This window comes from Hylobates moloch, unplaced genomic scaffold, assembly GCF_009828535.3.
Source record: "Hylobates moloch isolate HMO894 unplaced genomic scaffold, HMol_V3 SCAFFOLD_16, whole genome shotgun sequence".
Taxonomy (NCBI): Eukaryota; Metazoa; Chordata; class Mammalia; order Primates; family Hylobatidae; genus Hylobates; species Hylobates moloch.
The window spans coordinates 5,679,571-5,693,248 of record NW_026652291.1 but is presented as its reverse complement, the minus strand read 5'-3'; the positions used below and the strand labels follow the sequence as shown (position 1 = coordinate 5,693,248).

General features: G+C 43.1%; 1 protein-coding gene across 2 annotated transcripts in view; it reads left to right on the top strand.

Annotated features, from left to right (window-relative positions):
- EML1 (EMAP like 1) overlaps positions 1 to 13,678 on the top strand; it is a 163,912-nt gene that overhangs the window by 115,535 nt on the left and 34,699 nt on the right. For both annotated transcript variants that reach the window (XM_032179899.2, XM_032179898.2), the window contains 5 exons: positions 1,830 to 1,940; positions 8,508 to 8,603; positions 10,226 to 10,360; positions 11,132 to 11,231; positions 12,319 to 12,473. In XM_032179899.2, the coding sequence (XP_032035790.1) occupies positions 1,830 to 1,940; positions 8,508 to 8,603; positions 10,226 to 10,360; positions 11,132 to 11,231; positions 12,319 to 12,473 (597 nt within the window). The remainder of the gene's footprint in view (positions 1 to 1,829; positions 1,941 to 8,507; positions 8,604 to 10,225; positions 10,361 to 11,131; positions 11,232 to 12,318; positions 12,474 to 13,678) is intronic.

The window sequence follows — 13,678 nt, the reverse complement described above, 5'->3', positions numbered from 1 at the left end:
GCAAGACTTTAATTTGCATTTTAAGGCGTTAGAGAGGGAGCTTGTAGCTTTTTTGATATCTACTTTTATATAGCTTGTTATTGCATAATATTGTATCTGAAACTAATTTCTTTAAGTACATACATTTTATCAACATGTTGTCATCCAGAAAAAATGAATACTACCATATTTCAGAAAATATTTTAGTAACATTGGATTTTAAATATTAATCTTATGCTATTTTCCATTAATTTTTTTTTTTTTTCTTGAGACAGGGTCTCACTCTGTCACCCAGGCTGGAATGCAGTGGCACAATCACGGGTCATTGCCACCTCTGCCCCCCAGGCTCAAGTGATCCTCCCACCTCAGCCTCCTGAGTAGCTAGGAGTAGAGGCACACACCACCTTGCCCGGTTAATTTTTGTGTTTTTTGTAGAGACAGCGTTTCACCACATTGCCCAGGCTGGTCTCAAACTCCTGGGCTCAAGCGATCTGCCCACCTCAGCCTCCCAAAGTACTGGGATTACTGGCGTGAACCACTGCACCTGACCTCCATTAATATTTTATACTCAAGAAGAGTTAACAGAAATAATGGAAATCAGACCACTATTATGTAAATAAATTCACTTAAATTGAATGGGTCTTTCAATCCTTTTTTTTTTTTTTAATGTTAAATGGCTTTGAAAAATTCTTTGAAATTAGTGGTAAGCCATTTGTTCCTCCCTCTAGTGGCTTAAAAGTATATTTCAGTTTCTGGCATTGAAATCGAATCGGCACTTTAGAACCAGAGAAAAGTGTTATAGCTATCTTTCAGTTTACCCATAGAGAAATCCAGAGAGGCCTAGTGAATGCCCACGGACACCCAGCTACTTAGAGATTAGACTGAACTAGAACCTGGTTCACCCAACGCCTGCCTAATGTTTCTACTAGGTCCAAGGCCAGCACCTTTTCTTACTGATAAATCTACTGGTTGCTCTATGATGCTTTCTTTTATTAAGGAAGAGAAAAATTAGCTTAAATAACCTAGGAACACAGTTGAGAGGATTTTAAACCAATTATAACAATTCTAAATCTTATTTGTACATAATTGATGCCTGTTTTGCCCAAGAATGTTAAGTTCTTTTTTTTTTTCTTTGAGACAGAGTTTCGCTCTTGTTGCGCAGGCTGGAGTGGTGCAGTGGTGCAATCTTGGCTCACTGCAACCTCCACCTCCCAGGTTCAAGCAATTCTCCTGCCTCAGTCTCCCAAGTAGCTGGGATTACAGGCATGCGCCACCATGCCCGGCTAATTTTTTTGTATTTTGTAGAGACAGGGTTTCACCATGTTTGTCAGGCTGGTATCGAACTCCTGACCTCAGGCGATCCACCTGCCTCAGCCTCCCAAAATGCTGGGATTACAGGCGTGAGCCACCACACCTGGTCTGTTAAGCTCTTAATATTATTTGGTGGTGACCATCTTATGAACTTAGGCATGGTGACATCTTAGCAACAAAACAGACTTTAAAAGAATAACCCATATGTGAGATTCCATTTTACTTGTCATTTTTCATTTCTAAAATTCAGACATATTTAGATGCACAAATGAAAGTGTCAATTCCCATGGTACTATTGTCAAAAATTGGCCATTCAAATTCTAAAACTCGGTAGACCTCTCCTTACTGTTAAATTATCAACAAGGCCCTCCACCTCCTGAAGGCATTGGGAATGTTTTATTTACATAAAAAGATTGCAGAAAAAGATCTTTTGTTTTGACACAGTCCGAGTTACTGCCCAAGTAATCCTGTAGCTTCAAGGTAAAGACACATGTGTATCACCATCACAGTTGATGGCTCTGTGCTTTTTTTCTGAACAGCAATTGCCCCCACATGTGCGCATCTGGGATTCTGTGACATTGAATACTCTCCACGTCATTGGAATAGGTTTTTTTGACCGAGCAGTCACCTGTATTGCATTCTCAAAATCTGTAAGTATGTGCCCTGTGGATATTGCTGTCTTCTTCCACAGGAAGTAGAGAATCAACTCAGGGTTGAAGAGGGGGAGTTGACACACTCAATACCTGCCCGGGTGTGTGTACAGACTTGGACTCTGAAACATTCCTGCTTCCCAGAACCCCTCAGTCAGAGGTCATATGTGTGTCTTATCAGTGACACACACTTCCAATCAGGCATCTCCAGCCACATGGGTTTGGTGATGAAAACAGGCCCCCAGAGACATCATCCTCACTTTCCTTAAGGCAGTTTGTGTGCTCTGGCCTTGAATTTTACCTGCTTCTTTCAAGGGTGGCTCCAGTGTGTCTGTCTCTGCCATCCTGCTACCGGAAAGGGGTCCCGATCCAGACCCCAAGAGAGAGTTCTTGGATCTCTCGTAAGAATTCAAGGCAAGTCCATAGAGTAAAGTGAAAGCAAGTTTATTAGGAAAGTAAAAGACTAAAAGAATGTCTACTCTATAGAGCAGCCCTGAGGGCCACTGGTTGCCCATTTTTATGACTATTTCTTGATTATATGCTAAACAAGGGGTGGATTATTCATGTCTCCCCTTTTTAGACCATATAGGGTAACTTCCTGATGTTGCCATGGCATTTGTAAACTGTAATGGCGCTGGTGGGAGTGTAGCAGTGAGGACAACCAGAGGTCACTCTTGTTGCCATCTTGGTTTTGGCGGGATTTAGCCAGCTTCTTTACTACAAGCTGTTATATCAGCAAGGTTTTTATGACCTATACCTTGTGCCAACCTCCATCTCATTCCGTGACCTAGAATGCCTAACCACCTGGGAGTGCAGCCCAGTAGGACTCAGCCTCATTTTACCCAGACCTTATTCAAGTTGCTCTGGTTCAAATGCCTCTGACATTTCTCCCCTCCCTTTTATAAGAGAATCCTTAATCCTAAGGGTTGTAGAGGGACAGAGACCCATCTTCTGTAACTTCTTCAGGCTGAATAGGGGTGATGATATTCCTGCCTAACTATTAGGATCTCTTGTACTTGGGGTAGAGAAGAGCTCAGTCAGAAAGCGTCAGTATGGCAAGGTGATATCTGGAAGATTAGTAAGTGTTCAATTTAAGAAAACATTGAGTAAGCTTATCCTGCATTCCTACACAAAGAGTACAGCAGCAATATATTCCACAACAGTAAAACAAAATAAACAAAATTATCCCAAGTAAACTAAGTAAGAAGGCTTTTTATTAACTGGGCAACTATTGGAACCAAGCTGATATGGGGTTGCTAGCTGATTCCAGTGTGTCCAGAATTAGAATACTGATCCAGATATTTACATTACCCATTGCTTTTATTTCTTCTGAGCAGCAGTCAGAGATCACTGGTTGGTTCACAGGAATAAGCAGGGTTAGTCTAAATTGCAGAAAAAACTTAAAAACAACTGATGAAACTGGAATCTAATAACAAATGTACCATAGTTCTTGAAACATAATTTCTCTCTCCAGTCTCCCATTTTTACTAAAGACAAGCCATAATAGGACTGATTTGTTTGGAAAAATAAGCCTTAGTCTTATATACTTGACTTGATTATTTGTATAAAGTGCAGCAAGAATAATTATTTTTCACATAGGCTTTTTAAATTGGCTTTGATGGAACTCTGTTCCATAAGGAATCTCAGATAAGACCTTTTTAAAGCCAATCCCAGCCATGGGTTTATATCCTCAAATACCTATGGGTTGGGTAAATTCCTCTTCTCTTGGGGGGTCCCAAGATAACTTGGGGCTCCTGGGCCTGTGAGAAAGTGACATTCTTTACTTACCACAGGTCAGGAACCCCGTACAGGGACTGTGGAGACAAGGTACAAGGCCAGTTTCCCCCAAGGGGCTTCTATTGACTCTACAATTCAAATTCGGTTCCTTAAAGGAAAGCATGCCATTCCTGTGAAAAAAATAACCAGTTTCTCCAGTTGTGTCCTGTTACAAACAAAAACAAATTATTTACAATTATGCAATTAACTATATTGCCATAAATTAAGAATACTCACAAATAGTTTCTAAATTCTGGAGAAATCAGGTTGAGAGAAACAAATATGCTTCAAATTTTGTTCATAGCAGTATACTTTACTTAATTGTTAAAAGCTCTAAATAGCTCAAAAGAAAAGTTTTCTTGACTTTGAAAAAAACAAAGGATCAGCAACGTTTTAAGCAAAGTCAAAAAAGATGACTTCAGTCTTCTATTAGTTTGGTTCATGCAGTTAACTCCTGTTAGGCTTGATATTCAGGAACATTTCAGCTCCCCATGAGAGTCCAGAAAGTTTTTTCCTCTATTCTAATGTTACAACTTTGAAAGTAATCAGAAACTTGCATTCAAGAGCACCTGTTAAAGGCCTATATCTGATTATAAGCCACCTTTTAAATAGGACCAAAATGAGACAAGAGTTGTCTGTGGATGACAGAAAGTCTTAGGACAGCCGCAATTAAAGCCACAATTGACAAGGAAATTTGGTTACTCCTGGAGCATACAATAATTTAATGTAACAAGTACAACTATTAATAACATACACTAAGTCATATCAGAATTATAGGAGTTTCACCTAATTTTGGAACACATGCCAATAACATATTTATACAAATACAGCTCAAAGAAAGCCAATTTCCTATTTGACAATGCTTCCTGTATGACATTTATACCAAATAAGCCAAATTTCACCTTTACATTAGTGTACTATTGATGTTAAATATTCTTAATAAAATCTCATAGATAAATCTATTCATTTTTTTTTTTTTTGAGACAGAGTCTCACTCTGTCACCCAGGCTGGAGGGCAGTGGCATGATTTCAGCTCAATGCAACCTCCATCTCCCGGGTTCAAGCAATTCTCCCATCTCGCCTCCCTAGAAGCTGGGATTACAGGTGCACACCATCATGCCCAGCTATTTTTTTGTATTTTTAGTAGAGACGGGTTTCACTGTGTTGGCCATGCTGATCTCAAACTCCTGACCTCAAGTGATCCACTTGCCTCGGCCTCCCAAAGTGCTGGGGTTACAGGTGTGAGCCATCGTGCCTGGCCAATCTATTCAATTTTAATCACTGTGACCATAAGGTAAGATTTTTATAAACCTTTTATTAACCCTTTACAATTTTTGTTAAAAAGCAGATCATTGCTCAGAGAAAAACCTGTTGTGCTTTTATTCCAATGTTTAATTTACAGAAAAACTGATTAATACCCCTTTAACTTTAGCCAATATGTTCACACAGAATTTCTTTTACAAGATTAATTTCTCACAAACTTTTGACAACTTGCTTAAACTTTCACCTTTATCCTATCTAATTTAAAACAATGATTTAACCTTTTAATCTAGGCAAAAAAAGTCCACATTTCCATGCCTCCTTATAATCTATTACCAAAACACATTTCACTTTCTTTATACACCTTACATGTAAAACTGTTTTTATTTCCCAAAAATTACTTAAGTCGTGTGAACTGAAAGGCATTACACTTTTTACTTTTCTTACAAAACATTTGATCTAAGCTATTATTATTGTTACACCAATTAAAGCTCTTTCATATATAAACATGACACACATAATACATGTAAATACACAGACAGAAAATAAAGGACTCATTCCCTAAGCCAGGAATTGAACCCTGATCCCAGGCTGCCATTGTGATGGCAGAGACCAAGATAAAGTACTGCCACTTGTTACAAGGTCAAGCTCCCAAGCACATGAAACAAGATAAGAGAGAAACTTTATCCAGTTTTTTTTCAGGAACCTGCCACAAAATTTATAACTGGCCAGTTTGCTGTGCTACTTTGAACAGTGGGCTTATAGGGTCCTAGGCCCACATTCTATCCTATGGTACCCCTCTTTATGACAGAATGATATAGAAGACAAATTTATAACACAAAGTACAACAGATTCTCTACAGCTTCAGATTACCCTCACAAATCCTTTTTTCCCATTAATCAAAACTTTACAGGAGATAAATAGTGATTTTTACCATTCATTCAACCAGTTTGCACAGAGAGAGGGAGAGAGAGAAAGGCCAGAAGTCTGACTGGTAAGAAATTCTTACCCTTTTGCTGGCATGCCAGGCTTCCGGGTTCCCTTTCCCTGAGGTGGCCCTAGTGATCCGGCTGGCTGCACCACAGCCCTGGGGGCCAAGCCACATCATAAAGGAAAATTATCTTTTTCCATCCTGGCCAGAGCGAAATATGTGTGACAAAACATAGACATTAGCCATTCAGCTTAGCACCCAATATCAAACTGGCAGGGCTCAGACATGCCCCGGTTGGCCCCATCGTTGTTAATCCAGCCTCCAACCAGGAGCTTCAACTTACGGTCTCTGGGCAAGATGGTGGCCCTGAGTAATAGAAAACATAAGAAAGGGAAAGGAGAGAGAGAAAAGCATTGCCTGTGGCAGGGCGGGGAAGGCGAAGAGCTCAGGGAGGCCAGAGAACTGCCCACTGCAGCGACACTGAAAAGTTCAGGTGACTGCTTGTTGATAATGAAGGGATCTTTTCCAGCAGTCCCATCAGCTCTTAAATTTCCCCTTTTGGGGAGGAAAAAGCTCTCCATGTCCCGTGATCTTGTACATGCCTAATTCTGTCACCCTTAGCCATCAGCAAAGAGTGCAAGGCAGATTAATCCAAAGATAATAGCAGTTGACATCCCATAGTGCCAAGCCTGTTCTTAGCTGAAAGGGACTTTACTGAGAGGGGCCTCTAACCCCCTAAATCTTAGGAAGGACTCTAACCTTCCTAAGTTGGGCCTGGAACCCAAGGTCTGTCAAGCGTCCTTGCCTTTTATTAAGAGGGGCCTTTAACCCACTCTGTCTTAGGAGAGACTCCTAAGTTGGGCCTCTAACCCAATCTCGTCCTTTCCCGGGTGTATGCACCCCACTTACCCAAAATCAGCCATTTGGTGTGTACAGATGATTTTTCTTTGCATCAGGGGTCTCTTCAGTATCATCCCTTTGGGGTTCAGCAGAAAGATGTTACCAGACCCCACCACTTACTAAAGTTAGCCTTTGGATTGGAGGTTTCCTCAGTATTGTCCCTTCTGTGGTCTCCAGAAAGATGTCACCAGACCCCACCACTTACCCAGTGTCAACCTTTGGGTTGGGGGTTTCCTCAGTATCATTGCTTCATGGTCACCAGAAAGATGTGACCATAAAGGGGTCCCGATCCAGACCCCAAAAGAGGGTTCTTGGATCTCACGCAAGAAAGAATTCTAGGCAATTCCATAAAGTGAAAGCAAGTTTTTTAAGAAAGTAAAGGAATAAAAGAATGGCTACTCCATAGACAGAGCAGCCCCGAGGGCTGCTGGTTGCCCATTTTCATGGTTATTTCTTGATGATATACTAAGCGAGGGATGGATTATTGATGCCTCCCCTTTTTAGAGCATATAGGTTAACTTCCTGACGTTGCCATGCCATTTATAAACTGTCGAGGTGCTGGTGGGAGTGTAGCAGTGAGGATGACCAGAGGTCACTCTTTCTGCCATCTTGGTTTTGGTGGGATTTAGCCAGCTTCTTTACTGCAAGCTGTTTTATCAGCAAGGTCTTTATAACCTGTGTCTTGTGCCAACCTCCTATCTCATTCTGTGACCTAGAATGCCTAACCATCTGGGAATACAGCCCAGTAGGTCTCAGCCTTATTTTACCCAGCCCCCATTCAAGATGGAGTTGCTCTGATTCAAGCACCTCTGACAATCCCAACGTGGCTGGCAGGCAGCCTGGCTGCAAGCAGGGGTCGGACAGGACCTTGTCGTCTTCCAGGCTTCCTCAGGACGTGCTGGTTCAGCAGACCCACCCCACACTCTTTTAAACCACTTCAACCACTTCAGAAACCCATATTCACACACATGTGCACGTGCTCACATGAAAAGACCTCCGTGCACTCAGGCCCCCAGAGCAGAGGCATTGTGCAGCCCCACAGCAGCCACGTTCACAGCTGCTAACAGCTCCTGTGTCGTGCCTGCTGCGGGCACTGTCTGCTCTAGGAGGGGCTCTTGTTTTCATGGAACCCAGTAGTGAAGAGACACCCCACTGGCCCCTCTCTTCCTCAACTCCTGTTTCTTCATTCCCCATCATTTACCTGCTCTGTCTGGTCAAGAAAGCATGTCTCGGCCGGGCCTAGTGGCTCAGCCAGGCACAGTGGCTCACACCTTCTAACCAGCACTTTAGGAGTCTGAAGTAGGAGGATTGCTTGAGCCCAGGAGTTTGTGACCAGCCTGGGCAACGTAGGGAGATCCCATCTCTACAAATAATAATAATAAAGAGTAGCTGGGAGTGGTGATACACACCCGTGGTCCCAGCTACATGGGAGGCTGGGGTAGGAGGATTGCTTGAGCCTGGGAGGTCAAGGGTGCAGAGAGCCATGATTGTACCACTGCACGGTGACCTAGATGACAGAGCAAAACCCTGTCTCCAGAAAAAGAAAGAAAGAAAGCAGGTCTCAAAAGCAATGGATGAGTATTCTTTAACTACAGTGTAGCAGACTATTTATTAAAAATAAAATTTGATGTTTATTTTTAATCATGTTCAACCCACTTTATTCTCAGACACAGTCTTCCTGTGAATAACTTTCTTTTCAGAATGGAGGAACCAATCTCTGTGCTGTGGATGACTCCAACGACCATGTGCTCTCTGTATGGGACTGGCAGAAAGAAGAAAAACTGGCAGATGTGAAGGTCATGCTCCAAGCCTTTTTTGGGCTGCATTAACATTTTCCCACTCAGAGCCGCCCTGGCGTAGTGGTAGCCCCCTTTCAGCGGGCTCATTCCAGGGCCCGTTCCCACCCCAGCCCTTGTGTATGACACCTTCACCTTAGAATCGTTTGGCCCCGATCCCTCTCCCATCATGGGATTTTGACCCCAGGTCCTGTTAGGGTTTTTTCTCTTTTCACCATGTCTGTAAGATTGTTTTCTTCCTCATTTCATAGCCACTACCCTTTTAATTCATCCCGTCATGTATTTGCTGGCTATTTCTTTCATTTGCTTGGCACACCCCGAGTGCCTGCCATGTGCTCGCACGGCGTGTGGAGGCCCGGAAATGTGCTCAGGCGTGAGGTGGGCTCGCTGCCCGAGCCCCTGCAGCTGCGAGAAGGGCAGGTATGGGCAGGGGCCGCCAGCACAGGGGCTCCTCCAAAGTGGAACAGACTCAGGAAAGACCAGCGGGAGCCCCGAGCTAAACCCCAAATCCTTCCCAACAGGATTCCTCCTGCGAGGGGCCCCTTGGGACTTCTTTGACCGCCTCTAATCCATTTTGCACAATATGTCAAATTCCCTTGCCTTGACTGACCTTTTTCTATTTCTATTTTCTATCGGATCCCTATTTTTATAGAATTGAATTCAGATTTCTCATCTTTGCATCTATTAACCTTAGATAACCTTACTCACCTAACTTTCTCTCCTGCGTGTCTGGGAGGCAGACCTTGTATTCTAACCGGGCTTGTTCCCTGGCACCTGTGTTCATGCCCTAGCCCTACCTTCTGATATTCTGGGCAGGTGTTTAAGTTCTTCTTGCTATATTGCTAGGTTAGAAGGCATCAGAGGCAGGTTATTATCCAGGCTCAAGAATGTGTAACTGCATTATTAAATAGAAGCAGTGATCAGAGCCCGATCCAGCAGGCCAAGGTGTGGGTCTTGGAAGTTAGGGTGTGGGCTGAAGGTGGTGGAGGTGGCACCTGAAGTGCTAGATCTACTCCATGGGACCACAGGCCGCGTCACCGAGCCACAGGCAGAGTCCCAGGAGTCAGATGCAGGAGGGACTCCCTGGGCAAACGGGCAGCAGAGTCAGCCAGGAACAATGGACCTTTGTAAAATCCATTCCAGGGCCCTCCCTGAAGACGACATTTACTAGATAGTGGGTGAGGCCTAGAGATCTGCATTTTACCATTTCTAGTGATTCCATTTGTTCGGCCAGACTGGGAACCCATGACTAGCAGATGAGAGCAAATGCTTGCAGTTCTAAAGTCCCTCTGGTCCCAGCTCCCTCCTCAGCAAAGCATGCTGCATGCCCGCCCCATGCCTGGCCCTGGGAGAGGCCCTGGCATAGACAGAGGACTCTCGGGTGCTCCCTGTCCTCAAGGGCTCATTGTCCAGTGGGGCAGACAGACAAGGAGGAGGTATTAAGGCCCGCACCAGCATACGCTTGATGTTTTTAGCAAGATGGATTCAATGGGGGAAATAATAGGCATTGTGCTTGCCTTGAATTTCTTATTTATTTGTGGCTCAGATTTTACTTGTTTTCCTACATGTCTCTTACGCGTCTTAAGAGATGTGAGGCATCTGAGTCCCTGTTTTTCCTCTAGTGCTCTAATGAAGCTGTGTTTGCTGCGGATTTCCACCCCACGGACACCAACATCATAGTTACCTGTGGAAAATCACATCTCTACTTTTGGACACTAGAAGGAAGCTCCCTTAATAAGAAGCAAGGATTATTCGAGGTAAAGTTAAATTATGATTTTTGCTTTATTTTTCTCTGGTATATGTGATTGGCTAGATGCATCTGTCTGGGGGCTGTGGTGATCAACACAATCCCTTGGGATCCCTCACATAGTTGGGGAGCATGTCACACCTGGTAGATAACACTGGTCATGAAGTGAAGAAAAGGACAGAGCAAGCCTGCGTGGAGGGCAGGGAAAGGACCTGGACCCAGGGAGCACCAAGCCTCCCACAGTGGCACTGGCTGCAGAGAGTATCAGAAGATGAAGTCATTGGCAGGCAGGCAACCTGCCTTTGCAAAGGACAATAGAGACTCCCTATGCCTTTTGTCTGGACGTGGTGGGGCTGTGAGAGCACCAGGGGACAGCACCTCTTCCTGGGGGTCCATCTGCCACCACCTCCCTGAGGCTTATTTCGAGGACCCCTTTATTCTGGTGCTTGGACCCTGCCCTTTAGACTGACAGCATAGCCCCACCCTTCTCCCCGGTCAGTACCCTCCTCCGCTTGCTGTATGCAGCTTTATGATTCTCTAGCCACTTGGGGTTGCTAGAAATCGCTTTGTCTTAGAGCAGTTAATCTCACAGCAGAAGTTATGTAATAGTAGACAGACACGCAAGGTGTGCAGGGTGGTTACAGAAGCTGACACTATCCAGCTTGGGACCACTGCGAATCTAGATGTTATTAGTACAAATGAAAGGTTGTCTGGAATATATATATGTTGTATGGATTAAATGTATATATATATATTTTTTTTTTTTTACTACATTCTACAGAAACAAGAAAAGCCAAAGTTTGTCCTCTGTGTGACTTTCTCTGAAAACGGTGACACCATTACTGGAGATTCAAGTGGTAACATCTTGGTATGGGGAAAAGGTAATAAGTGATTGTTCCCAAATCCAGTGGTTTTTGGTAATGTTGTGAGAGATCAAACATGAGTGCTCTAAGAATTGTCTATTAATACAATGTACAGGAGTAGGATTCAATTGCAAGTTACAGAGACACACACGTACATATGTGCATGTGTAACCTGAAACCATAAAACTAGAACAGAGGAAAAGCAGAGAATAGTAAGAGTTACTGACCTTACAACATTCTGAAAGGCTCTTTAAGCCCAAGCTATTATGATGGAATTAAATAGCTTTATTAGGAAATCCACTGACAGATTATAATGATGAAATTAATGACTACTTACAGGTCTGTAAAATATTCAAGTAACTATCCTGATTTATCTAGCATTTGGCAGACATTTATTGAAAGCTAATTATGTGCTAGACACTGTGAACATACAACTGAGTCAGACCCAAATCCCCTGCTGTCTGTGAGCAAACAGTTTGCTAAGGGAGGTGATGCATCACTCAGAAAGCCTGCGTTCAGTTAAGTCCAGTGAGCATTTATGAGCACTTATCCCGTGACAGGAAAAAAGGGAAAATCCACCATCCCTTTTCTCAAGGATCTTAGAGTTTGAGTTGGGGCTGAAGGTGGAGACAGACTTGTAAATGCAATTTCAGAAGCATATGGTGACGTTTCCAGTATCCCTGCTGCGCTTGGCACTAGGTGTCTTATCCACTGTTCACTTAATCCTTAGAACAATCCTGCAGGGTAAGCAGCAGCCCCATTCCACCAAGGGGGAACTGAGGGTAGAGTAACTAAGCAATTTATCCAGAGAAACAGCTCACTAGAGAGCTGGGATCTAAACTCAGAGCCCACATTCTCAGCCGCATGGTGCTTCAACTATGCGGCTTCAACAACGCGTATTTTCCTTCATTCTAAGGTAACCCATTTCATGCTTGTCTGGTGCTCTGCGAACGTCTAGAAATTGGATCCTTCATAGATTCATATTGCAATGTTGTGCTCACGGACAATATTGCCTTTTAAATAAACCAGAGTCGGATGAGATTAGAAAATGGGCAGAGGCAACCTTTTGACGATGTGCTAATGATGGTTTTCTTGGTGTGTTTAGGTACAAATCGAATAAGCTATGCAGTTCAAGGGGCCCATGAGGGCGGCATTTTTGCACTTTGTATGTTAAGAGATGGCACACTGGTGTCGGGAGGTGGGAAAGACCGAAAGCTCATTTCTTGGAGCGGAAACTATCAAAAACTTCGTAAAACAGAGGTAAGTCATCAAGGCTATTGCTAAAATTTGTTTTTAACCTTAAACTATTATCCTTTTTTTATTAGTTTGAAATCTGTAGCTTACAGTTTTGAAAATTGTTTAGGTGAAATCACATTATATGGGAGCAATGTATTTTATTAAAATCCTGGAGGCAGGTTAAATATAACTAATAAAATAGAATTAGGTTTATAAAACTTGAGGTTGTAACACACTTCATATTTAGAACATTTTTATTCTCAATTTTCCAAGGGACTGTTACCCACATTTTGATTTATTATAAAAATCTGTCTTCTCTTTTAACTTTTTCTTTTTCTTTCTTTTCTTTTTCTTTTTTTTTTTTTTAGAGCAGGGTCTGGCTCTGTCACCCAGGCTGGAGTGCAGTGGTGCGATCACAGTTTACTGCAACCTCCCCCTCCTGGGCTCAAGCGATCCTCCCACCTCAGCCTCCCAAGTAGCTGGGACTACAGACACACACCACCACACCTGGCTAATTTTTTTAATTTTGTAGAGATGTTGCCCAGGCTGGTTTGGAACTCCTGAGCTCAAGTGATCCTCCCACCTCAGCCTCCCAAAGTGCTGGATTACAAGCGTGAGCCACCACGCCCAGCCTCCTTTAATTTTTAATTTCTAGCATGTTATTTTGGAGACATTATTGCATTGAGTGAACTAGTATTTGTTGAGTATCTACTTTGCACATGGCACTCAGCTAAGTGCCAATGTGCTCCCTAGGGCTGTGACTCCTTTTGATACCCAGTGTACCTCCCCATTATCTACTTGGCAGCCCTGCATTCCAGTAGGCACCAGAGGCAAGATATTTAATATTCCTTCTACCCACTCAGTGAATTTTCTCCACCAGATTCCAGGAAATCGTGAGCAGACACTGCAAAATTGGTCTCATTCTGAAGGGTGATGCTTTTCATCCCTAGCTTAGAATGGACAGACTTTAGGACTTTGAACCCAGATACACACAAAACACTTATATTTTACATCAGAGAGCAACATGGCGCCACCCTCTGGCAGTGTGAAAATTTGGTTCTGTTGATTATTTCCCTTAATAAAGGAAGTTCTTCATCTGAGCTTTGGAAATCACTTACCCTTGCATGGAGATTCTGTTGTGAGAACATTTTTAATAATAAGATTTGACCAGCATTTGGTTGAACATATTGTGAATTGCTAGAGTCATAGACATGCCCAAGTCATATTGT